The sequence below is a fragment of the Numida meleagris genome, chromosome 1 (genome assembly GCF_002078875.1).
Source record: "Numida meleagris isolate 19003 breed g44 Domestic line chromosome 1, NumMel1.0, whole genome shotgun sequence".
In the NCBI taxonomy this organism is placed as follows: Eukaryota; Metazoa; Chordata; class Aves; order Galliformes; family Numididae; genus Numida; species Numida meleagris.
In genome coordinates this window covers 46,497,474-46,524,397 of record NC_034409.1, presented here as the reverse complement: position 1 = coordinate 46,524,397, position 26,924 = coordinate 46,497,474, and the positions used below count along the sequence as shown (strand labels likewise).

Here is a 26,924-nt window from a genome sequence, read left to right as displayed (position 1 = left end):
TTGTCCTCATTCTGTCTGCAGGAGACTAGAGTTTGCATTAGTTGCATTCAGGTGTATGCATCTATATGCCTTGACATCTAAAATGGTTGGTTTGGATACAACTTTGAAATTCAGAGTAGATAAATCTTCAGAACAGAGCAGTGAAGTGCTCAGCTCTGTTCTAAAGTTTCAAAATAAAAACAACTGTGCGTATTCATCTTGCAGTAGGAACTTAGGAGAAAATAGTGAGTCTCGCTGCATCTAATCATAGCCACTACATGTGTATTACTAATAGAGTAATTCCATTTTAGATTTGAATCAGACTACATATTAAAAAGAGAAAGTAAGTGTGCACCTGTTATGAACTATTGAAAGCAAATGTCAGTAATTCAAGTGAATTAAAATGACACTTTCTCTGATATTTCTGACATTTTAGATGTTTTAGAGAACCAGTTCTACCTTTGGATTGTGTTGTTTGTGTTTTTTGAAATTCTGTTCTCTGAGACCTTTTCTTGAGATACCAAGATTTAGTGCGTTCTACAGCTTTGGTCAAAAGTGAGAATGCAGAAATCAGAGAGTCAGGACATTCCCAAATGCTAGATACAGTCATTCCTTCTACATTGCTTTCCATTTCTAAATATATGTATAATACATATCTCTACATGTCTGTTATAGCAGGAATACTGGTACTTAAAGCAGGATAATTTGGTTTCATGTAAGTGAGCATCTTTTCCCTTTTTAAAAAAATATAAATTGTGTTTCAGTGGAAGAAAGTGTTTACGCACGTGTTGATTTGCACTCCCAATTCTTTACTTTTAAGTTATTTCAAAATCAAGTCCTGAACTTGGTAATAATGGTGCTTCGATACCCCATGAAAACCTCATGTAACAGGAGGAATTTTGGAACTGTAGTTAACAAAATATTTACTTCTATGCTATCTTGAGATGTAAAATCTCTCTCAAGTTTTCTAATCTGTGTCTGTTAATTTGTATGTAATATTCTTTAGCGGTAGACCTTTTTGATTTAAAAAGTGTGTAGGCTTAAATATTTGCTAGATTAAAAGCCAGAACAGCCTGTTTCCATATAAAGGCATCTGTTTTTGCAGTTACTGCCCGAGTGGAAAATTGGAAAGAAATTGTTGTGCTTTCCGTTAGCTTTAGGGCATTACATAGCTAAAAATTCCATGTATCCTTTCTGAGAATAGTACATGTAGGAAGATGCAGGTTTCAAAAACACTGCAGGAGAATTGAATAAAACCAGAATTAAAGGATGTGTCCTGATTATTATTTTAATTTTTAAGAAGAATCATTGGCCACCATTTTGGAAAAGTTAAACACAACAGTCTCAAAGAACTTCTTCAAAGCGAGTCCTCAACGGGAAAAATAAATATTCCCCTTGGAACATTCTCTGAGTTCGGATCCTTAACAATCAGAATATCGTGCTGTTGAGTGAGAAGAGATGAAATTATTCATGCTAAGGTGTGGTTTTATTGCATGGACAGAAGTGCATTAAAAGAAAAGGACTCTTCTTTTTTGCTGACCTAACTGCATCTCCAGAAGTTCTGTTTTTATTTCCTACATATTTCTTACCCAGCGCCTGACTATTTCTGCCTACTCCTATAGTAGCTGTGGTTGCCTAAGGTGTTAACCCCGCACTGTAATCTACCTTTCTCCCCTTAGGTCCCTTTCCTTCTTTGTCACTTTTTGTATTTATTTGCCATTAGACTCAAATCCCAAAGGTCATTCTTTATCTATTGTTACCTACTACAATGTGCAGTGTGCTCTTATGATGATTTAGGCTGTATCTGCATTATCCTACCATCAACTGCCACTTACAACCTCTCCCACCAATTTCTTCTCCTTTTTGTTATCCGATGTCCAAATGAGGAGTAAGCTATCCAGTTGAAAAGAGTGTACTTAGAGGGATGCTGTCAATCTAAAAGAAATCATATTCACAATTTGTTATTAAATGTAGATATTTAGAGTACTACTTCTTGGCATTTCTCTACTTGGAGGTGGATATCAAGGAAAATCTGGTTTTCTATTTTTCTACGTGAATTATGGATTTAGGAGTGTGAAGAGGCCGACAGAAGCCAGACAAAATATATGGGCAGCTCAGAAATCAAAGTATGTTGTGCTTGTGTGTGACAGCACCTGTGTGAGTCTTGGAGGCTCTGAGCAGATGAACGAGTTGCTGGGAAGTAACAGCTAGGGTGAATCGTCCATATCAGGAAATGAAAGACAGCAGCGTGCTTACTGCAGGGCGCCATGTGTTTGCCCTTGTGTGACAAAGATCACTTACCGGCTTAGACTTTAGGCAGATAAACACGTTGCCTCTACTTTTGATAGTAGATAGAGATAGCACCTCCTGCTTTGTTCCCAGTTTATTCCCATTGCCTGATTGAAGAGAGGCATCCATTCTGGCTGTTGTTATCAGGCCTTGGCTGTCAGCTTCCCTGAGTGGGACTGGATTTGAGAATTGCATTTGTGTTTTAAGTCCTAGTGTTTTCCTCCTCCTCATTTGGTGAAAAGGGCAAAACAGAGAGGTCGGTAACTCGTTGTCCTTAAACAGATGGGCTGAAAGAGACAGAAGGTTCCAACATTATTGTCTCCAGCAGCTTTGGTGTAAGGGACTGCAGGGTGCAGGAAAGGAGGCAACAAGAGCGTCATCAAGTTTTCAAATGACTGCTATTTTTATTATTGTAATATTAATTAGTGATCGAATTAACTGTTACAGTTTTTCTTAAGCAAAGTTTCTTACTTTCTCTAATATAAATCAAAATTGCAAGAGTGTATGTCTCAAGGCATTGAGTCATTGCAAAACAGGGTCTCAAGACGTTCTTCAGCCCAGTAGAGTAACCTTGGTCTAGGGTTGTGAATGTTTTATGGCGAACTTGCTTAGTGACTACAATTTCTGTGATTCTTTCTTCATTTTTATACAAGTTTATTAGTTTTCTGATGAAATAATTTTGTTCTTTTTAATCTTTCTTTTCAGGCTTCCTTAAGCCAGACGTAATACTGATAGAATGAAAAAGTTTAAGAGGAGACTTTCCTTAACCTTGCGTGGAAGTCAGACCATTGATGAATCGCTGTCTGAGCTAGCAGAACAAATGACAATTGAAGAAAACAGCAGCAAAGATAATGGTAAGCATGTCTTTCTCTGAAATGTAAGAATTTTGATCAGATCTTGCAGTAGGGAACAATGTTGGGTTTTATTTCAGTTTTTATAATTACATAGGCATCCTTATCAAGCTGTTTTTTTAATTTACCTCATGTTTGACTAGTCTGGTTCTTTTAACGGGGTGATACCTTGTCACATACTGGTTTAATATCAAATTGTTATACAGGTATTTATCAAGAATTACCTAAATTGCTTTTTTAATGTGTTGAGCAGCAAGGATTCTAGATGGTCTATCAGTAAACAAACCCATTATTGTATGAATTTAGTGGGTCTTGCATCAATTTCATATGGCTTCAAATCAGTTTTATTTCCAAAAATCATTATTCTGTAATATGTTGATAATAATTGCTTAGGTATTATAAATAAAACTGTTTACCTTATCATTGGTGATGTAGCACACTAGTCTGAGAACTGTCACCCCTTCATGTCTCTGAATAAGTACTTGTTTTCAGCAACAGGAAGGCATTTAGAAGTATCAGGGATAACTAGCTTGTCCATGTGTTCTTACGCAAGGCTTTGTCTGATCCCATAAGCATATTGGCTGCTGTGAAGTCTGCAGTAGTGATAGTTCTGCTTTTGAACCCATGTTGCAATAATAATGACTAGAAGAGATTTTATTTGCTTTGTTCTGTTTTCTTGGCTGTGGAATGGAATGCTGCATCTTCTGTGCTGATTAGTTTTATTTATTGCTCTGCTGACATCTAAGATTTTCTCAAGTATCAAGAGATATGATTTTTTTTTTCACCTCACACCAGTAAATGTTTCTTAATGTTCCTACTGAATATTCAGAATTGGCAGAACTGGGAAGTTTGAACAGAAGTAGAAGCAGTGGAATTTGCCCTGCAGACTTTAAAGCTCCATCCAAGATCTGTTGCATACCAAGCTGAATTTACCTTTGACAAAACAAAACAACTCATATTTTTCATTTTTACCCTTAATCCCTGGTTTGTTCATTGCTCTTGTCTTCACCATGGGCCATATCTGAGAGTTTTGGAAACTATGTCTTTTATAACTTCTTGTGTTTCTTCAGCAGATTTACTCCAAAACAATAATTGTAGCATTTTCTCACTAAAGTGTATAAAGTACTTTCTGAGACATTCTGACCAGTAGTCCCACATGGTTTCATTTGTATTAACATTTGTTACTGAAGCATATTTTCTTAAGACCTATATATACTTCTGATAGGTTGATTCCATTATGCAAATAAGTGTTAATGAATATGACTTTCATGCTGGGAAATAAGCATCAAAAATTCAGCATCAGTGAGTGTATTGAACTGGATTGCTGAAGTGACTCACTTGGAAACTGGATCCAAGAAGTTTAATCTGTATGATGTTCTGGACAATAGCTGAAGGAAGAGAGGACACAGTAACTGGTTTATGAAGGTGTGAGCTTATGCCATCCTAGGCCATGTATTTAATATTTGAGAATTATCTCAACCAGCAACTTAGATGTCTTCTGCATGTTTATCACCAAACCTTGACGATCTTAACTTGTCTGTAGGTATTTTAAATATTTCTAATTGCAAATGAATGATTTGGCTTTCAGTGCTCATTTTACTTTACTTTCCACATTATTTCATTGGTTCAAAGGAAGCTTACATGCTAATATTGTGTGGTACAATGCTTAGAACTGCAAGATGTCGTTAATGCCATAGTAGAATACCTTTGGATACATTTAAGTGTTGTCAATCCTTTTCAAAGAGGAAGAATAGTAAATACAATTGTACTGTTGCAGTGTGTAATCTTTAACTCACAATTTTAAATCATTTTTAAAAGTTGTACTGCCGTTTTCTTAACTTTTCTGACAGTTTTAGAATGCTTATATTAGTATCAGTTCAATCTCTGATTTTGCAGAGATGAACAGGATACTATTTTGGGTATTTTTATTTTCCTTTGAAAACTCCTAGAAAGTTGGAAAAATGCTTGCTACACAATTATCCCACAATTTAAGAGATTTTGGTTTTCAGGCAAATCATAGAAGTCAAGATTTGGACAGCAACAATTGCTGTCATATAAATGTGTGTGTGTATATATATATATATATGAATATATATATATGAAATATATATACACATATAATGAGAGCCTGTATATAAAGAAGCCTGTACTGGTTGTAAATATCAAATTGAGACACATGAGAGAGGATGTAGAGGCTTAAAGAACAGCTTATGAGTTGGTGGATACATTAAGATCCTGCTGCAGTAGTGCTGATCTCAGAAGGTAGGCGCAACCTTCCACACCATTTTAGCTTTTAAAAAGAACAGACAGCTCTTTAACCCTATGGAACAGAGAAACACAAATGTGACTACTTTGTAGACTCTGGATCTGTTCTTAACAGAACTTGAAAAGCTCTGTCTAGTAAATCAAAGGCAAACCAATATTTTGATCTACAGAGAATCAAAGTCAAGGATACAGGCAGTCTTCAGAAAGTTTCATTGTGTGTCTCTTACCTTCAGCTGTTTTTCTTATGCTAAAAGACAAGGTACTGCCTAAATACTGAAAACTCTACAGAATTTTCTTCCATTTGTTGTTGTCCAATTTTGTTTTGTTCTTTTTTTTTTCTTCATAGAGAATAACCTGTCTTGTCTCCTGTCATTCCCTTCTGATACCCATACTCACTGGAATATATATTGTTGTACAGGCTAGCTTTTTTCCTTCCTGAAAAAATGTCTGGTTTACTCCACCTTGGGGGCTACATCCATAAAAATCCACTTAACTGCTGACCTAGGATCCACCCTCATCCATGTGCTTTTCATAATATTATCCTTTAAAATCTTTAGTAGAAAGTTCCAGTTCAGCTTTGTGGTTCCAGATGTAGATGACATGCACATCGTACCAGGGACTTTTCATCATGGTCCCCTTTTGCAGTAGACTGTCCTGTTCAGCCCACCATCAAACCTGTCCTCTTCCAGAACAATTGCCTCTGATTCCAAATTAGCTGCAGCACTCTGCAGACCTACCTTGTCATTAACTCCAGCTTCTGAGTGGGTTGTTTGAAGGCTGGTTTAAAAGAACATTACTACTAAGCAGAACAAATTGTCCCATTCGTAATTCACAAATGTAAAATTAGATACGTAACTTTTGATTTCTTTGCAATGCATTGATACCACAGAATCAGCTGATCTTTTGTATGCAGTCCCATTTCACACGCAGCCTCCTTCATCGTGTCACGTCACTACAGTCTCAGCATGCAGCACTTACCCATCAGCAGAGCAATGGGATTAGCAGGGATCAACTTGTATTGTTCAATGCAATAGCAATGTCGTAGCACAGAGGTATTGCACTGAACATAGAATAATCAACAGTATTCTTTCTGGAACACCATCAAATTACTTTGTGACCAGAAACCTAAATATGATTAAATCTGCCTTACAAATTACATTCATCGTAATTGGCTTTTGGGTGAGAAAGCATCGCATAAGCCATAAAAGTAGAGGGACCAATGAAATGCCTAATATGCATCTGAAAACTTAGATACTGTGGGTTGAAACAGAATCTTATTCGTGGTCTCTAACTCTTCAACATATAAAACTAATTTGTTGGATTTGCTGTGTATTTTTAATTCTGTCTTGATTCTAGCACAGTAACAATTTGCTGCCTGTTTCTTTTAATCCTAGGTACTTCGTTAATATATATGTATTCAAATTAATATTAAAAATACTAAATGATAATTTGTAGCACTTGACAACTAAATTTGCTCCTGAAATTTTTCCTTGCCAATGTCATACTAATGAAATTTGGCTAGAAGTAACATCCAAATCATGCATATTTAGAGCTCAATTAAGTGTAAAATTTATGCAGATGCTTTAAATACATATGAATATCCTCTCTAATGAAAGTGAAAAATGGGGCTGTATTGTCTAATATTATAAAATACATTATCATAAGCTCCAAGCATGCTTTTAAGATTAATTATAAGATATATTCATAAGTACATCCATAGCTCTTGTGTTAATATATAAGTAACAATTCAGTTGGAATGCCATTATATAATGCCATCTTGTTCTTTATATATATGTATACATAAATGCTAAGACAAAACAAGTGAGGTTCCGATACAATTGACTTCATGAATATCATAGAGTAATACTTATCTCCATTTAATCTGCTTTAGCTCAGTGATATGATCACAGGATCCAGTTTCACAAACACTTCCATAATTTTTTTGTAATTTTACAGGTGTGAGTAATAATGGAAGGATCAGCTACAGTAAAGTGCGTAAGTGTTTTTTAGGTTTAAGGCCTTAATGACTAGTTTCTGCTCTGATAAAAAGAATGAATGTTTGTAAAAATTGACACATTGCAGTGCTGTTGTAGAACATCCAAATCTTTATGTAGTTGTAGTCATTTCATATCATCTTCAGTGCAGCTGAGAAGTTCCCATCTGCTGTGTGTGATTCCTTCAGTATGTAAGGAAAACAGTGTGTTGCAATGTATTTTCAAGACAATGTGCTTAAATTGAAAATTTGAGCACAGAAATACTTACTGGTAATAAATCAGTGGATTTTTTTGTTGTTGGTATTGGAGGAAAGAATCAATATAAATATGTCAAGTGGAAAAAAAAAAACTGATAAAATTCCAGAAGTGCTAGAGCTCATTCTGGAGCTGCAGGTTACCACAAATAACTGGCAGTTGTCACAGCTAGATACCGAACCACATACTCTTCCTTACACCATTCTGGCGGTGGTTTTATTATTTCTGTATGTACCCTTCTGTGCTGTGGCATACATCAATTTTTGTTATTACAGATCAGTATTGTTTTCGCATCCTACATATGCTGCACAGCATAGTGTTCTTTCCTCCCTTCTGTTTTCATTTGCTTCATCCCACAAAATCTGGAGGCTCTGTTCATGGGTAGAAGCGTATATATGTTGAAATCAGCATGAAAATCCAGTACGTGAAAGCATGCTTCGGAGACATGTAGTCTTGAGGGGTTTTTGTCCACTTGTCTCTTCCTTCACAACTGGAAAACAGGTTTGGCAGGAGAGTGTGGTGCATGGATGCAGAAGTGGACTCTGTATACATATTTCTGCTAGCGTAGTCTCACTGATGAACACATAGAAATTTCTTATTAAATGGTATTCAGATGGACTTGTGAAGTATGGAAAAATAAAATAAATGTGTGGTGGTCTTTTTTTTTTTTTTTCCTGAAAGTAGGACAAGTAGGCAACTGGATCCTCTCCTGATTTGGTTGGCAGTATGGCCTCACAGATATTTGTGTTGCGAGCTACAGAGAGGGTAGCTGTGTGTGGGAAGGCAAGGATGGAGGCAGGGGATGCTTTTATCTTGGCTAAGTGCTGACGTGTTGATTTAAATTGTACCTGAAACAACGTTCTGAGGGATCTCATGTAGTGTGATGCCTTTTGGAACTGTGTGTTTTAAAGGGAAGATTAGTACTTATGCTAGGTCATGCATATATGGTAGGAAGATGTGGGACTACCATGCTTGTGTTCAAATAGGTGTTCTAGTAGCCACAAATATTTTCTTGAGAAGTGTTTTTTAAACAAAGTTAAATATATAAACCTGAAAAGGCAGATTTTCAGCTTTGAGTGCCTTTTCATTTGATTGTGATCTCCTTCATCTTGGTTCCTAGACTGAAGGCAAAAACTCGTTGTACATAAATTCACCTTTGAAATACTTTTTCTTCTGTATTTTAGGTGTCCTGGTCTTATTTATGCCTTGCATATTGCCTGTTGTTTTTGTGGTTGAAAAAAGTCCATGGTAAAACTTACCATTTTCATGCCAAAATGTTAAAATAAAAACAAACAGAATCATTACATGGCCTTTTATTATTCATTAAGGTACTTTATCTTCATTTCCAGGAGAAACTCAGTGGCTAGCTTTCTGTCAGCATTTTTCTTCAAATGTTTTATGGTTTTTGCCATGTGTCTTCCAAGTGACAAAACTTGCTCTAGACTTCACTGCTGTACACAAATGGATTAACTTTGAGGAATGGGAGGAATCCTTCTGGGGTTATGCTTAGTTTGTAATGTTGTTATAGTCACGTTTGAAGCTTTCATTTTATTATTTAAAGAATAAATACAGTTTTTATTGGTTTTTAGTAGTTCTATTTCTAGAGCTGTTTAATGTTTTCCTGGGTATCACGTAATGGAGTCCAGGGAATCAATCCCATAAAATAATGCATAAGTTTACATTAATTCATACACTGCTCCATGAGAGTACAGGTAACAGGAAATACACAGCTACTTCAGGTTTTCTAAATGTTTCTTCAATGACAGCCATCGCCTGTAATCAACTAATTTTACTAAGCGGGTCTGACAGCCTCCCAGCAGTATAATTAAATATTGTATCATGCAGGATACCAGCTCTACAATATCAGAAATTCATATGCTTACATTCTAGGACTTACTTTCTTCAGAAAAGCAGTTTATTCAAAATATTTTGTATACAAGTCTTAAAAATAGTTCACTATTTCCAACAAATACATTAAAATCGAGTGGTCATTAATACAGCATACATTCAAATTGGTTAAATGAACATGTGCTAGATAATGCTGAAATATAATTAAGCTATACAGCAGTAGCACTTATGACTTTGTAGCAGTTGGTAATATTTTTTAAAGGTTGTGATAGATCAAGCTTCATGAAAGCAGAGCTATCTAGAGATTGAAAATATAGTTCCACTTTAGTAGATTTCTGATGCTTCCCTGCTCTCTATCAAAATGGGAAAAAAAAAAAACAACCTTGAAATTTTCTGGAGCAAGGGTAAGGTCAAGGTGGTGGAAAAGAAACTGCGTATTGGCCTACAAAAACCACTAGCTGATTCTCAGGGCGTTTAGTGAGCCCTTGCTGTAGTTGAGCCAATCCAGAGTCAGGCTCTACAGCTAAAAGTGACGAGTGAGGTTCTGCCTTCTCCCCTGTGTCAGGGCTAGCACTTGGTGTGTCCTGTGATGGCCTAGTTCAGAAACCTAAATGAAAGTTACCCTTCTTTTTGCCAGAGGAGGATCTAGGACAATCTTTTTGGTTGCATCATTGAATCGTGTCACGCTTGCTGTCACGTAAGTTTATCTTTACTTAAAATATGGAGCACACCTGGGTCCATTCCTCATTATATACCAGATTCGGAGGTCCTTGAGTCTGGGCTTCCAGCATCTACCTTATTTTTATTAGCAGAAGCTCTGATCGTTTACTTTATTTGTATGAAATTTAAATATATGTTTATTTATTAGTATGTTTTCCATCTCCCGAATGGAGAGCGGTTACTGAATAATGCATTTTCCGATTGTCTTATTCAGCTCTATCAGTGATGCCTGATTTAAAGGGAAGATGTCATCATGTATGACAGGTGATTTTGATTCTTTAATAAACCTAGCTGAAGAAAATATTCCAAAACTTAGACAGTGGAATCTGAAAGCCAGCCTGGTCTTTCAGTCACATAATAGAGACACTCATGGGACGTGGAAAATAATAAAAAGAGACAGTTGAATATCTGCTATTAGATATTCATAAAATGTATTTTAAAATGCATTTACATTCGTAATGAAAACACTTTCTTTCTTTAATCCACTGAGTGGCATGTGACAGTGTCTGATGCCTTGCATAGAAATGCCAAGCAATTTGAAGTCTCTCTGGAACTCAGATTAAGTAAATCCAGTTAAATAAACCCAGCACAGGAAAGAAAGAAGTGGTACGGCCCTTTGTTAAGACAGATGGATAACGAGGAGAAACATTGAGGTTTTATTGAAAAAATACTGAATTTGGGAGTAATTTCAGGGCAGAATTTGTGGTTACTTTAAATTACAGTTAATGGGAAAAGACAAGACATATTTATAGCCTCATAATGGTTGGTTTTAATTAATTCCTTGGATGGTGTTCTTGGTTATATAGTCTATTGTTCTATTCTACACTGGCAGTGCTCATAATTAGGAGCATAAATTTATATTGCTTTGTAATTGAAAATTTTGAGCAACTTGAGTTATTTTCTGTTCTTAGATGTTTGCTAACACTTGTGTAATTTCAAACGTAGCAAGACAGTGGTACCTTACTGGGTATCATATTTTTTTAAAATATATGTATGTGTTCTAAACCAAATCAGCAGTGTGGTCTAGCAGCTCTTAAAACATCAGTAAGCCAGACTGCTGATGTGTGGAAGAGTATTTACTTTTGACAGTGGTGCTGTAGTTAATTTGTGCTGTGCGAATAGTAGTAACGCAACTTTGAGTGATGGGACGCAAGAAATATGAGAAGATGATCCAAATTGCATAAAACAGCTCAGCGTAAACCAAACTCGAAAATCAAGTAGTACACTAGTATATAGGCACTATGTGTTGCCCAGTTTTTAACTGAGAGACTTTCTGAGATGTACACCTAACATAATAGCGTGCATATGGCTTTATAAAAAAGTTGTGTGTTGGTGTATAAATACAAATACACTATTGTATATTTATATGTAGATATAATAAATGCACACAGTGTTTATATATTTTATATATACAAATTTTTCGCTCATGTTTCAAAAAGTAATATTGAGAATGATTCAGTTAACTTTTTCTTATTTAAATATTTGCATGGTTTCTTAAGAAATTTCAGAGTTGAACTGAATTTGGTCATTTCTTCTTGGAGGATTAGTTGAAACTGGAGTGATTTTTGTAGCCAGAATACAAATAGTATTTACTGGCAAAACATAATTCAAAAAGAATGACGTAGCAGTCTCTCTTTCAGCTTGCTTTTCCCATTAGGAGGTTTATCAGTTTGAGTTAACAGTCAAGTGAGGAAAGAGAGCTAGAGACAGTTACTTGTGCCTATGCAGGAATGGCTGTGGCAGCAGGAGCAAAACCCTCACAGCTGCACCCTTGCAGCAGAGCTGTTGCCATGTGAGGATACATGGAGTTGTGGATAGCTGTCCTCTTGCCTCTGAAGGTGATGTTTGAGGGAGAGTCTAAGATTAAAGCCCAAAATGTACTCAGGAGCATTTTCCCCAAGTACTCTGCCTGTTTCTGGTTCAGAGACTTCCTGAACTAGGCATGTTTCTGTGTGTTTAGTAACCTTGAGAAGGTCTCAGTCTCCTCTGGCGTCTTGTAAGCTTTTGGTACTTGTCACATCCTGTGTGGTGAGGAGTTTCCAGAGACGTATGTTGTGAAGAACCACTTCCGTGTGTTTTACATCAGCTTTTGCAGAGGCCTGCTCTTATGCTGGAGAAGGTGGGCGCAGCTGATGAAGTTGCTCTCTGACAAGCCTGTGGGTTGTATCACGTCTTCTGCATTTGTCACTGTTTGAGGAGTTAAGAGTCCTAGGCTGCACAGGCATTCTCCCAGCAACTGTTTTCCACCTTTGGTCATCCTTGCTTTGGTTCTGAGAGCCCTCTCTTTATAGTTTTACTCTATTTGAGAGAGAAAGACCAGAACGGTATGTGATACTCAGAGTGTGATAGATTAGATCAGTACATTTGCATGGTGATTTTTCTTCTGTTTCTCTATTCCCTTATTATTTTGATTATTCAAAATGTTATACCAATAGTTCCATGAAAATATCTACTGTTCTACCAGAAATTCGTGTCAGCTAAGCCTTTGGGGAGTTACTGAGTTACATTTACATACATTTAAGGAATATGAGTGAGTTTTATATAGTGAAACGCTTTTTTAAAGACAAACCAAACCTATAACCCTGGAGATAAAATTTTATGAGGCAATTTATACATGTATGTAATAAAAGAATATAACTTTTACAGATAGTTTTGACCCATTCAAAAAGAATCACTTGCACTAAATTCTCACCATAAAAACTGCAGCGTTAACCTTCAAATATAATGATTCAGAATATTAATAGTTGTGCAAAAAACGAATTTTCAGAGTAGGTGAAATTCAGTATTAACTTTGGGATCTTTGTGATTGTTGGACAGAGAGAGCTAATACGTTTTTTGAAAGCACTTCATTTAAGTGCTTGTATCCTAAAAATACACAAAAAGTAACAGTCTTGTAAATTAATTTCCAGCAAGACTTTGCTCAATCATTTCCAGTATTTATTCCAATTCTTACATGTTACTGTCAATTTTACATGGAGGAGGTAGCACACAGGTGTGAATTCACATGGATATTATTCTAAATGTATATAGCATACCACAATGCAAGTTTAACTGTGTATGTTATCTATGGCAAAATACTTGTCAGACTGTAAGTATTTGTTATACCTTTGGAAAAAAAAATGCCATATGATCCTTCCTTTTTCCTAAATTAATATTATTACGATTGTAAAAAAAAAAAAAATCTTGTAGTTAATTACTATTAATGCTTCTTTTAGTCACGAGGATACTAATAGTTCATTTCATTGTGGGTATCTACACCTGGCCTACTACACGACTTAAATGAATTTTGCTAAATCTTATAGCAGGTTCCATAATTTAGAACAGTACTTAATGATTACACAGAAAGGTAATAGTTGCCTACGATGTTATTTCTGTGTAATTTGATCTTATTAAATATTACTCTTTCATTTTATATAAACTAGCTGTTTGTCTGTTAGTTTTATGTGTTTATTATCAAGCAGACTTCTCATATGGTAAGATTTTAGTTTTGTTTTAAGCTGTAAGATACATGCAAATTTACCAGTGCCATGACAAAAACACATTTTTTGAAATAAACGTATCTTGTTCATCACACTTTCATGCTTGTAATGAGCATAAAACTTAATCTCTACTTAACGCCATGTGGTGTATTTGTAAATTCTGACCTTTTTAATGTGCTCCATCGTTCCTGGAGATAAATTTTGGTATGAGTAAAGAAAACCATAACATACAGTGGAGATTACCAGCTGTACATATGTGCATGCAAATGTAGTCCATATTTGTGGGTACACTGCAACGTGATTAATGATACCAGAATCGTCAGCGAATGCAAATGTAGTGTTGCCAGTTATGATTTGGCAAGACTGAGATGATGCATTTTCTTGCTTGTAAGATTTTTGCTTCCAGCCATACAACCCTGCCCCCTTCCTTGTCACTCCTTCAGCACGTTCTGACCCTTCCCGAGGTACATCCTGGCATCCTTCTTTTCTCAATGTAATGAGAAACTCAATTGTTTCGATGCAAAACTTACATTGTTGTGTGAAAGACATGTGTTGACATGTCCTTTCAAATTTTGTTCTCTGCCTGAAGCCTTTTCTTAGTTTTTTGTTTCCTGCAGCAGCTGGGTTAAAGCTGTTTTTGTCTTAATGTATTATTCATGTTATATGCAAACATTTCTTGCCTAATTGCTTCTTAAAGTCACTGCCCTTTCTGTCTGTACTTCAGTCTCTTCCTTCAGACCAATCTTAATAATGTAATTTTTGAACATTTGTGGGAGTTGTGCGGGAGGGAGGATACTCCCTTCAAAGTCCAATTTTGCTTAGGTTGCAAGGTATTTGTCGTTTTCCTTCCTCACTGAAATTCTGCTTTCCATAAAACTCTATCTCCTGGTTCTATGTTGCTTATTTTGGAAGGAAAAGGAAGGCTTTGGGATCCCTGCGTGTACAGGTATAAGTCAGGGTGATGAAATAGCATCCCAGGTTGCTCCCTGTCACAGCAGTGGCCCCAGAAGCACCCAGGAGGCTCCGCTCAGCAGCACTTGTTAGCAGTTGGTCTGTGCAGGGGTGCTGGTTTTTCTGTCCTCCAGGTAACACCAAAACAGCTGTATACGTAATGGAGACAAGAATCAAAGGGTGGAAAAATAAAATCAGTTGAATCTCAAGCGTCCTTTTGACACATTTAGTCTCAGGTTCTTTGGTTCTGAGCATTTCCTTAGTGTATGGTGTTAGTGCTTGTAGGTAGCTTCCTTTCCCCTGTGCATGTTTTCTGTAGTGACAGTGTTAAGATCTTGTATGAGTGGCTTAATCAGTGGCTGATGGGTCAAGTTTTGTGACAGGCAATGTGAATTGCCTTCTGTTCTGCTTCTTGCTGAAGTAGGAAAGCCTCCCTGCTTCTAGAGGAGACTGCTTCAGATCCTTAGCCATCCTTTGCAGCTAGTTCACGTGTGCCGTCAGGATATTGGGAGAACATGAATGCTTGATTTCTGTATGCACTTGTGTATCAGATTTTAAAATACCTCATGTTTCCTCTTTTCTAGAAAGCGTTCATCAGTAATAATAAAAACACATTTTACAATCCTGGTTTTGAGTCTTAAGTACAGTGGGCTGTTAGAAACATAATCCAAGAAAGCCAAAATAACTGTTTCAATACTTAAATGATATCAGAATAACAAATAACCTTAATTATGGCATAATCCCTGTGGTGTGTATGAACAGGTGCATTTCTTTCTAAGGACTTCCAGTAGCAAAAGACATCACTACGAGTGACTCTCAAGAATTTTGAGAGCGTGAGTATTTCTAAAGGCTTGCTGTTGAATTTGCTCGTCGTGAGAGTTGATCTAACAGCTGGTTTATTTAGACTATAGTGAAGATTAGACATTGTGCCATCAAACAAATCATTAATTCAGAAGAAAAGAAATATTAAAGGCTACTTTCTGTTCTTATTTACATTTTTAGACTTTATGTTCAGATTGTTTACTGATCCTGCAGTAGAGTGACAAAATTTAATAGATGAAATTTGGGAAGCATTTAATGCCATGTTTTGTATTAATTTATTAATAGTGAAACGACTATAGTATTGTTGTCTGCTGTTAGTATGAACAACAGTCTTACCGGAATGGTGATTTCCTGTCTAGTAACTGTTTTTTTTTTCTTTTCTTTTTTTTTTCCTTCTGGCACGTTCCTGACACTCCTACTTGCTTGTGGGAACGAATATTTTGATCCTTGTGAATTCTAGAGCCTATTGTGAAGAATGGCAGGCCTCCAACGTCTCACAGTATGCACTCATTTCTCCACCAATACACAGGATCTTTCAAGAAGCCCCCTTTGCGGAGACCACATAGCGTCATAGGGGGCAGCCTCGGCTCTTTCATGGCAATGCCCAGAAATGGGAGCAGACTAGGTAATTTACTACGTGGTTTCTTTAAATTCATTTTTTTCTGTGAAAAATAACGTCTGTATTGATTCTTGGCAAGGGACACAGTTACTCTAATGCTTTAATAAATCTCTGGAAATGCATTAATTTTTTTTCTAGGGTTGCTGGGAAAACTTCCTTTTAAGGTACTGAATATGTCAAAAAATTTTAGGAAGAAAGCTTTAAAAGAACCTATGAATTTTTGACAAGTTAAAAAGTTACAAAATTTGCCAAATACGCTTAATACTTTACAAGGAACCTTGTGTCCAGCTCACTTAAAAGCATTGGTGAGAACTACAACTGAATATATAAAAATGGGAGATAATCACTGTATGTGGAATTGAAAAAGAAGGTGATGTATTACTTAGACTTTTCAGTAATAGAAGAAAAAAAAATTTCAGTGATAAAATAAGGCTACTCAACAATAACTATCTTTTGTTGGTGTCAAGCTATATTTGTGGTTCTGTGGGACAAATGAGTTACAAATACATTTTTTGTTCTCTTTGAAGTAATTTATCATATTGCTGCCTCCAGACACCATTAGTGTTTTACCCTGCTTTTATGTTGTTTGAAATTCTGCTTAATTAATTGATACTAGTAAAATGAGAGCAAGTCAGTTTAATTAGATTTTATGAATTTTTCATTCTTTTGCCCTCCTTCCAAAGTGTGTGACACTTAAACTGATCTTGTTCAAGATTAAGCTATGAGTTTTCAAGATACTCATCAAACCACTTACATCTTACATCCTCCCTTCCTTGTTATCACTCATGCAAATTTTGACTGCAGTATTAATTCCTTATTTCGCTCAACTACTTCAAGCTACTTTTTCTCTTTTTTTTTTCTGACAGTAATCTAATGGGAAGACAAAGTTTTGTTTTTAGTTTTTTGTTTTTTTTTTCTAAAGCAAAACCACTGTACATAAAGATCTCTCTGGTTAGGAATATTTCATCTTTTATGGGAGACTTGTTAAATCAGGTGTATGTGAAATATGTACAGAAAGAGCAGCATAGTATACTTTTGTATTGCGTGTTGCCTTTACAAGGTGCTGTAGCACTTTCTAAGGGCAAATTTGTCAATAACTTATTCTTTGTCAAATTTCCTCTATAAACTTCAACTCTGCAACAAAAAAAAAATTCTGAACCGTTTTTAATGATTGTCCAGTTTTTTCAGTTGTATTTTTCACAAAAAAAAATTATTACATAAGTAATATGGAAGAATTACATTTATTTTCTTTTTAAGGTGAACAAGTTTTGTGTTTTTAATACTCAAAATTTGTAGAAAATGTTGTAGTACCACATATTAAATATCTACAGATTCCTGTGGAATTTGTCATTTCATTGAAAGTGTACAGAACAGATTTAGTGAGTGTACTACTTTTTCATCATGAGTTTTCCCTCTTTCTTTCTGGAAGGATTAGTTGCTCAAAACTTGTTGTTTTGCTTATTTATTATCTTCTCATTTAATGAAAATTTAACCTACTTGTACATGATATTTAGTAGCATTTTTCCATTTTTCTGTGCACGCAAAATTACTAATATTCTCTCTTCTGCTTCTTTGCATCTTTCCTCCCTTTGTTCCTGCCATATGGGAATGGTTATTACTCAGCAGGATGCTGAAGTATTCTCCATTGGGATAATGACATCAGAAACAAAATGGTCAAATATCCCACACTACATGAGGCTTTTCTGTGTGTGTGTGTGTCTTTATTTATTCTGTTTTCTTTCAGTTTTTTCTATTCTAGTGATGGGAACATGCTGTTAGATTCTTGAAATAGCACAAAGTGGTAGTAGTAAAAGGATGATTATCTGATTTAAAAAAAAAAAAAAAGAAGAAGAATGAAACTAGCTCTGCCAGAAGTACATCTTCGACAGCTTGCTTTTGAATGAGGTTATCACTGTGAGAATTGACTGAGAGTCCTGGGAGGGACTTCTTGTTTGTTTTCTGAGCACTGAACATACTGCAGAGTTCCTGCTGTTGTGGTAACATGTAAAGTCCCAAAGCATTTTTTAAGACCTTTCTACATGAAAATATTTTTGTTAACTTGAGGTATTGTAAAGATAGAAGTGTGCCTTTGTTTACTATTTTCCATTCAATTATCTTGATGGTTTTTCAATAATACAGATGATTCTCAGGGCAAACTGTGACTTAGCAATGCAACTGATGCAGGTCCAGATGAGTTTTTTTAGCTTGCATGTATCTCATAACTATAGAGCTCCTGCAGTCCTGCACCTCCAGAAATACTTAACTGCTGCAGTCCCTTAAAGAGCCAGAATTAATAAATGATTTGTGGACCTCATCTGGCTTGATACAGGGCCAACTTCAGGTATCCTTGTTCCATATTTATATTACTGGGAACACTGAAGAGGTACTTAGAATACCCAAAGCCAATTCTGATAAGCATGGATCTCAAGCTGGTGATCTTCAGCAGCAGCAGCAACTCACCTATGCTTTAGCCAGTTGTGTCAAAATGGTAATGAGGATCTGTTTCCTTGTCATAAATATCTGAATTGAAAGGAATGATGTTTTCATAGTACTTTCATAATTTGTTATTGTTAACAACAACACAGTTTGGTATTGTTAACAGCAAAAGCAATTTCTCAATATTGTCTGCCTGAATTTGAATTACTAGGGAAATTAATAATAAAATTTAGCCACTTCATAGCAAAGTAGGCTTTAGAAAAGTGCACCTTGGACATGCACGTGATTTTTTTTTTTTATCAGTTATAATATACAAGGATCAGTGAGTCTGACTACAGACTGATTTGTGGATATTGTTTTAGCTCAAATAGAAGAGTTTTCATGTGCTGCACTAAAGGTTCCCTACATGCATTTTCTTTTCTGGTCCTCACAACTGAAATGAGGAGAGCCTTTTCCTTAAAATATGCTTCCATAGTTATATTGTAGTGATCTACACCTTTTTATTGCACAGCCATGCTGGGTATTCAATTAGATATGCAGAGTACACTAAAATAAACATCTTCATAAGAGAATGACTGTGGTATTAATGATGGCAATTGGAAACATTATTAAACAGTATTATTAAACATTATTAAAACCTCTGAAGACCATGCAAGCTGGCTTTGGTGCAGATGAACTTGTCTTAGAAAAGCTTGGTGTAATTAAATAAGCATTTGCATGATTTTCAGTATTGCTAATCAAATATTATTGTCATGCACATCTGTATAAAATTATCAAAATGCTTCATTCTGGTTCTTATGCTATTAAAATAATGAATATAGGGTTCTACTAGGGCCTTTCTGGTAGAGTAAAATAAAAGGACACATTTATATTAGATGATTACACTGTCAAGATACTTAAAAAAAAAAAAAAAAACCTTCAAGTATCCCTCTTTAGAATACAATTAAAACATATGCAGACCCTTCTAGATAGGAGTAATTGGGTAGTCAGCATATCAGAAATTTGGGCACGTGTTGAATGATAGGATACTTTCGGTAATATCAATAAATAATCTACATAGAACATTTTGGTCCATCATGGGTATGTAGCTTTATTCAGACATACCAATTAGTCGTATCACAGTAGTTTTCAACATAGATTCATCATCATCATCTCATTTAAGTCTGAAATGCTGCATTTTAGACTTAAATGGGACAGAGTCACTTTGTCTTCTCATAACTGATTTGTAAAAAGCAGAGTCTTCTTACATCTCTATCATCTATCCCAAATGCATGGTTTTGTGTTACTGGTTCTTGAAATATTCCTTACTTGTGCATGACTGCATTCTTTTTAGTAGATGTTCTTTTGAGTAGAAGAATTATCTTTGTCAACTAGGGTACTCTTCATAGTTGTGAATGTTGCATTTTGAAGTATAATTTTTTTAATAACAATTTCATAGTACGTACTTATTCACAAATGGAACATTGTGAATTTTAAAAGTATAGCAGTATCAAGCACATGATTACTTTCATGTAACTGTCAGATTTTTTTTTTTAAATGATGTAGTTGCTTCAGGGCTTAGAATACAATAGTTCTCTAGTTTCCTGGAAGTTGTCCAGATAACTGTCTCTTCTCTAGTATCTCAAAAGAAAGGAGGCTTTAGTGCCCCACCAGTGAACTTAAACTATCATGAGAATAGATAGACTGGGGAGCAACAGTCAGTAGCTCTTACAAGCCATGTCTTGAGATCCGTAAATTGCTATAACAGAAAGTAGGACCTTTTGGGAAAAGTCTGCTAAAAAGAATCTTTATTAAAGAAGTCACAGAATCATATAATATCTTGAGTTGGATGGGACTCAGGATTGAATACAGCTCCTAACTCAGAACAGAGCTACCTGATTATTAAACCATTTGTCTAAGAGCGTTGTCTAAGTTCTTCTTGAACTGTGTTAGGCTTGGGGCTGTGACCACTGCCCTGGGGAACCTCTGAGGGTGGTGCTCAACTGCCCTTTGAACGTGTCCCTAACCCCCAACCTGCCCCTCCCCTGACACAGCTCCATGCCATCCCCTCGGGCCCTGTCACTGTCACAGAGAGCAGAGCTCAGCGCTGCCCCTCTGCTCCCTGTGAGGAGCTGCAGCCGCCATGAGGCCTCCCCTCAACTTCTCTGCTCTGTGCTGAACTAACTGAGGGGACCTCAGCCACTCCTCATGCCTTTTGCTCTCTATAGGCCCTCCACCATCTTTGTAGCCCTCTTTGAACACTCTCCAATAGTTTTACGTCCTTCTTTTATTGTGGGGCTGCTCTTCAGTTTCTTGTTCCCCAGTCTGTGTATATATGCTTCATCCCAGATGTAGTTTGGCACTTGCCGTTAAAGCTTCATGCCATTGGTGATTGCTTAGCCTTGTCTCTTCTCAGAGGAGTCAGCACCTCCTCCCCAGTTAGTATTGTCTGCAAACTTTCCTTTTACTAGAACCCTTTGAGCACAGCCCGTCAGCCAATTGTTCACCCATTGCATTATGTTTTTGTCTAGCTATCTATATGCTGGACGTTTTGCCCAGAATAATACTGTCAGAAACAGTAGCAAAGACTTCGCTGAAATCCAAAAAGATCACATCAGTTGGCTTTTCTTGGTCAAGTAGGGGGATAACCCTGTCATAAAAGGAGATTAAGCTTACAAAGATTTTACAAAAAGGAGTAATATTATATCTTTTCAGCCTAAGGTTGAAGTTGATCTTTGGGATTCAATTTCTAAAAGTCTTTCCCTCTTGTTCAAACTAACATGTCTCTAGAATTACTGATGAAGCTTCGGTTTGAAACCAGGCTGCAAGGAATTCGGCTTATTTTTTCTCTCTCTTCAAAATCTGAGCACAGCTTCCTGAGAAAATTCTGATACGCTGTGGACTTTGCATCAAAATATAATTTAGACTCATACTGCTGCTTAAATTTGTGCTTTGTATAAGGGATTTGTACTTAATTTGTGTTTAATTACAATTCCTTGAGTTAAAATAGTCTAAGTACCTTAGCAGTTACTCTTTTCATATCCTTTATGCTTTCTGCAAAAAGAAATTCATAGTACTAAGGAAGAATTTAGTCCTTTGAAGTCTATATGATTCTGTGTGAGTTAAACTAGACAAACATTTTAGAAGATGTGTTGATATTCAAACTTCAGCCTGAAGGGTTTTTTTCTTGAAAATCTAGTTTTCTTTCTTTCTTGTTGGTAGTGATAAAACATGCACATTCTCTCTCTTTGTGTGTGTGTGGTTTTTGTTTGTTTTTTTTTAATTGCTGTAATTCTGAGCAAATGCTAAATATTTTGAGGTATATTGAATTGAACTTAGAGTGTTTTGTTCATATTAGGTTTTTTTCAGGGTCGAGTTCTGAAATTTTTTTGTTGTTCCTCAGGTTCTCTTTTTACACTGTCCAACATCATGCTTAATAATAGGAACAGAAGAGGTCAGGGAAATTCGTGTCTTTTGAAGCTCCTCTTAGATATGTATATGTATTTAGTTTGCAACCTTGCCTGCAACAAGAGTGTTGGAACTCGATGATCTTTGAGATCCCTTCCAACTCAAGCTGTTGTATGATTCTCTGTAGTAATTTGGAGCTCAAACATTTTAGAGTTGAGAATGGAAAATTATTCAGTGTAATGTTCTTGCGCTTGTTGGACCAATTTCACATTGCATGTGCTTTAGCATGTCTTTTGTCTCTTTATGCTATTAATGATGCCACTTCAGTTCTTCCTTCTTTACAGTGCTTTTCTTCCAAAGTCTGGAAGATTCTGTGGCATTAAAAAAAAAAGTGATGTGTGTGTTACACACATGACATGTAAACTGTTTTATGTGGATGAATCTGCGGGATTATATTAAAAATACTAATTTCAGTTTTCGTAAAGATCCTACAACACCATGCAACTCAAGCGGGCTGTTACCTAAATTTCTCCTATAAAAGACAAATTTCCCTGAAAGGCTTCTGAATCTGAAGTCCTTTTCTGAATTGACTTATGCATTACAGACCTCTGTTTAGGCAATCAGAGTATGTCCTGCTCCTCTGTATAAGTGTGTTTTTTATAGCTATAGTTTCCACATTTGACACTTCTGAAAATGATGCCTATACTTTCAGTTGTTTTGTGTGTTGATTTGTTTAAAGTTTTTTGAAGGCACATTTCCGTGCATGGCAAGTACTCTGAGAGTCTTACATACTTTCACGTTGTATATATTTTCTAGTGAATCTCAGCTTTCCATTGCAAACACAAGTTTTTCTAATCCAATTACAGCAGCAAGAAAAGAGATGATGAGGAAGTTCCAAAGCTGAAATCCTGAGGGGAGGGTGGCTTGTAGGATTTAAAATCGGGATTTGACTGTCTTTTGTTCTGGAAAATTCTGTTCTGCTGAAAACTGAGTAAGAAAAGTAACAGTAAAGTTTGTGTGTGAATTTTATTAAGTATTCCTTTTTCATTTTGGGATCCCTGAGCCATAAAAAGTGTATTGAGACTTCCATTAATGTGGTGAGCATTTGACATAAAAACCACTGCACAGTTGCTTTCTGTCTGTACAAGAGAGATTATTTAGTGGAAAACTGATTGACTTCTTTTCTTTTGACTATTTTTAAGATATTGTTCATGAAAATCTGAAAATGGGGTCAGATGGTGAAAGTGACCAAGCTTCTGGAACATCATCTGATGAAGTTCAGTCTCCCACGGGTGTTTGTCTCAGAAACCGGATACATAGACGAATCTCAATGGAGGTATTTTACTTTTCATATAAGGATTGTTTAAATTGACAAGAGAGAATGGAGTTGTTTTAGCTCTTTGTAACTGGTTGTCTTCTCGATCATCTTTAAACATTTTGACATACTTAGTGTGGAGAGGATCAATATAGTAGTGCTTAAATTTCTAGCTCTATTTGTCACGCACAAATAAGACAATTGCATTGTTTATGAGCTGCTTATTTTGAAAGCTAAATATGTTTTGAAACTTGAATTTCTAAGAAGAATTTATTACATGTAGTTTTTAGAATATCTTCACATTCTATGCAATTCATCGAGTATGTTGAAGACAGAGTGGTGTTTAGATACTTTTTTACTTAAAGCAGTTGTCTAATCTTTCTAAAACAAATGTTGCAGAAGCAGTGGTCCAGATTGCTTGAGCCTTTCTCTCTCTTCCTGTTTTTTAATGAACGGAACTTTACAGGATGGTAAACAAAAGAAGGAAAAGTACCTTATGAATAACTGTGCACATAATTTCCTTTATTTATGAGTCTCATTATGAATACTAGCCACCCTTTTGCTTGGTTTGTTGTCATTTCCCTTCATTTCCCTTGGCAAAGAAAAACAAAGCGCTTCCCTGTTTCTTGAGTGTGTAAAAGTTATAATGGTCCCTTTGTTCCAGAAGCATGTAAAATTTTTGCAGTTTCTCCATTACAGCATGTATACCAATATGCATAGTTTGTAGGATTTTAGATCTTCTTTCAATGCATGATATGAAGTATAGGACTGGGGAAGCAGATCTGAGTAAGTTACAGTAGGGTGAACATGCCAAAAAATTTTGATTTGTGAGGCATTCTGTTATGCTTGGAATTCCAAGACTCCAAGCATGTAATGCTGGTCTGATTCCAAGAACTTACAAATTATTTGTATTAATTATTTATATCTTCTGCAGCACCTTCTTTTTCTTTCGTCTAGAAATTCCTGGTTTGTTTTTTTTTAATATTAATCTCAGGTTTAACCTAAGCACTGTTAAAGCTGGACCTTTTACATGCGAGAACTAATTAATTGTTGATGAGTATGTTGATCTATGCAGGAGGCTTTAAAAAAATCTTTGAAGCTTGTATATCAGAATGTATTCTGGAAAAACTCAAAACTGAAGAAATTTTCAAAAAAGTTTATTTACTTTTTTTGCTTAATATCTATTTCCTCTGCATTTCATCTTAAATACACTTGTAGACCAGGAAAAAATAATAAAGTTAATGGCAGATCATGAAATTAATAAACTGAAATGGAAAGATGCTGAGACTTATGGAGCGAGTTAAAGAGCTATCAAAGGGTTCTCATTTAGATTAGGATTAATGAATCTCTAAAAGAAACTACAAAAGAACTCAGGAAAAGTCATAAAAATTTAGGACATCCATGTGTAGTTTTTCAAAGATACCAAATAATAGCAGCTTTTTACTGGACTCCTAACACTGTGAAGAAGTTTTAATATTACTCTTTCAGTGGTTTTCAGAAGTTTTTATTTCAGTTTGGTTTATTCAATGCTGATTTTCTCATTTTTCTCCAAATTCCAAGTGTCTGTTTCTAGTTCTTGAGCATTGTTTTCTTCATTGATCGGCCCAGTCAGAGAGAGCGTTCATCTTTTGGCAGCTATTCCTGTATGTTCTATGAGAATTTTAATGTTTCCCCCAAATCACTTCAGTGCTAATTTAGCAGCTTTTAAAATAAGGTTTCAAGCTAACATTTGAGAACACTCTCACTTCTGAATTTTAGGAATGCTGTCACTGATGGATATTTTTAGCTGACATAAGTTTACACTTTTGAAGTGGTTTGTAGCATGGTAGGTGAGTTTTTTAACCTGTTTGTACATGCCAGAGAAGAAGAGCTGTAACAGTCTTTATATCTTTGTTTAAAAAGCCTTTCTAATCATAATCATTTCGGTGTAATTTATCTGGTTTCTTAAGTAAAAAAGCCTTAAGTGATTATATTGTCTGCCTGTCTTTCCTCATCCGGTTTTTCCCGTGGGTTTTTTTCCAGTCAGTTTTGATGGATGAAAATCTCAGATGATAATTTTCTCTTCTTTTCTGTGGGAAAAAAAAAAAAAAACCCTTCTGAATCAGGATAGACTGCTAATCTCTACGCTGCTGGGAAAGATACAGCCTCTTTTAAATACTGCAGAATCCACACAGGATTTCAGTCTCAAGAAGTACATCCATAGGAGACCAGTTTGTACTGGCTTTGCTGCCCATCAAATAGGAACACTCGCTTCCTTGACCTTCAGGGGAGCCAAATGAAGGGTTTCCTACTTAAACCAAATCTTGCCTGCCTGCCTTGTGTGGTGTGCATCATGGAGCTGGCTAGTTCAGTACTAGTAATATCATTATATAAAGAAATGGTCTTTGTTCAAAAGTAAGCGTCTGTTATTTCAATTTTATTTTGTTGGTGTGTGGAAATCTGTCATTTTTAGACATGATTAGGTAGCTTAAGGCCGTACTCCCTTTCTATTCTCTATATATGTATATATATACGCACTATGCTGCACGCACAGGTTAGAGTAAATTAGTACGTGCAATAGTTTTTTACTTGCTGTAGTCTGCTGAAGTCATTAATCATATATGAAATCCATTGCGATATAGATTTGATTAAAATGTACAGAGTTGGCTAAACTCAACAAACCAGTATTCTTTTTCTGTGTTAAAATGAATGTGCCTATCTCGATATGACTATATCCTTGTGCTTATTTTGGCTAATACTTTATTTGTAATATTTTTAAATATCATTTCTAATATATGTTTGTTTCTACTGAATTGGCAAAAATCCTGGGTTTTGTTTTGTTTTGTTTTTAAGGAAATTAATCAGGTAAAACTGAAACTCTGGAGAAGTCTTTTACTTATAAGGACTTGATATATATATATATATATATATAATATCAAGATTTTATGCACAACTTCCTATAAATTCTGCAAATAAGCAGAAAACATCATCAAAAAAAAAACAAATATAAACATGAAACATTCTGTAATCAGTGCTAATTACTGAGACTGTGTACTAGTGTTCCTGGGATGTTTTTTGCATGTCAGAATATACATTTTGATCCTTAATGTCCACCATACTACTGCTTTCTCTGTAATTGTTAAATAATTCTGAGTTAGTATAAAATCAAAACATCGTGGGAGAGCAGACAGATTCCCTTGCCAAGGGTATTTGGAAGAGAGCATGCCAGAATCTCATTTTATTGTCTAGATAAAATGTATTTTGCATGTAACTCAAAGACTACTAGCGATCCATGGGGCAGTTGCTTCCCCACTTTCAGTAACCATACTGACAGTAGTTGCAAACATATATTGCACGGGGAATTCAAATTCCAACTGCAAGTGTTCATTGGAGGCCCTGTGCCCATGCACTGGATAGTGAATTCTTCATTAAGTACAGTAGTGGGTAAAAAATAGGGAGATGCAGTCTGTGCAAATTGAAACATCTGTTTCCCTTTCCCAGAAATCCAAGGTCTGTAAGCTGTCTTCCTATGTGAACTGGCAGAGGGCCATAACCCACTGTTCACCAGCCTGTTTCCCAGATACTTTATCCTGAGAAACAGTTCTTATCCATCTGAGTGTCACATTAGTGGCAGGAGCTTGTTCCAGATCAGACTGCTCCTACCGCATTGCTGTAGGGTATAATTTTCCCCTCGGAGGATTAGCTGCAGATTTAATGCTTTTTAGCTCAAAAGAG

At 35.8% G+C, this 26,924-nt stretch overlaps 1 protein-coding gene across 4 annotated transcripts in view; it reads left to right on the top strand.

The window, feature by feature from the left end:
* The window catches only part of CDK17 (cyclin dependent kinase 17), a 94,134-nt gene that overhangs the window by 35,641 nt on the left and 31,569 nt on the right, over positions 1-26,924 (top strand). For 2 of the 4 annotated variants that reach the window (XM_021392606.1, XM_021392544.1), the window contains exons 2-5: positions 2,974-3,122; positions 7,341-7,379; positions 15,914-16,078; positions 23,098-23,231. In XM_021392606.1, coding sequence (XP_021248281.1) covers positions 3,005-3,122; positions 7,341-7,379; positions 15,914-16,078; positions 23,098-23,231 — 456 coding nt within the window. In that variant the 5' untranslated portion in view covers positions 2,974-3,004. The remainder of the gene's footprint in view (positions 1-2,973; positions 3,123-7,340; positions 7,380-15,913; positions 16,079-23,097; positions 23,232-26,924) is intronic. The other 2 variants (XM_021392668.1, XM_021392734.1) reach the window with 2 other exon arrangements.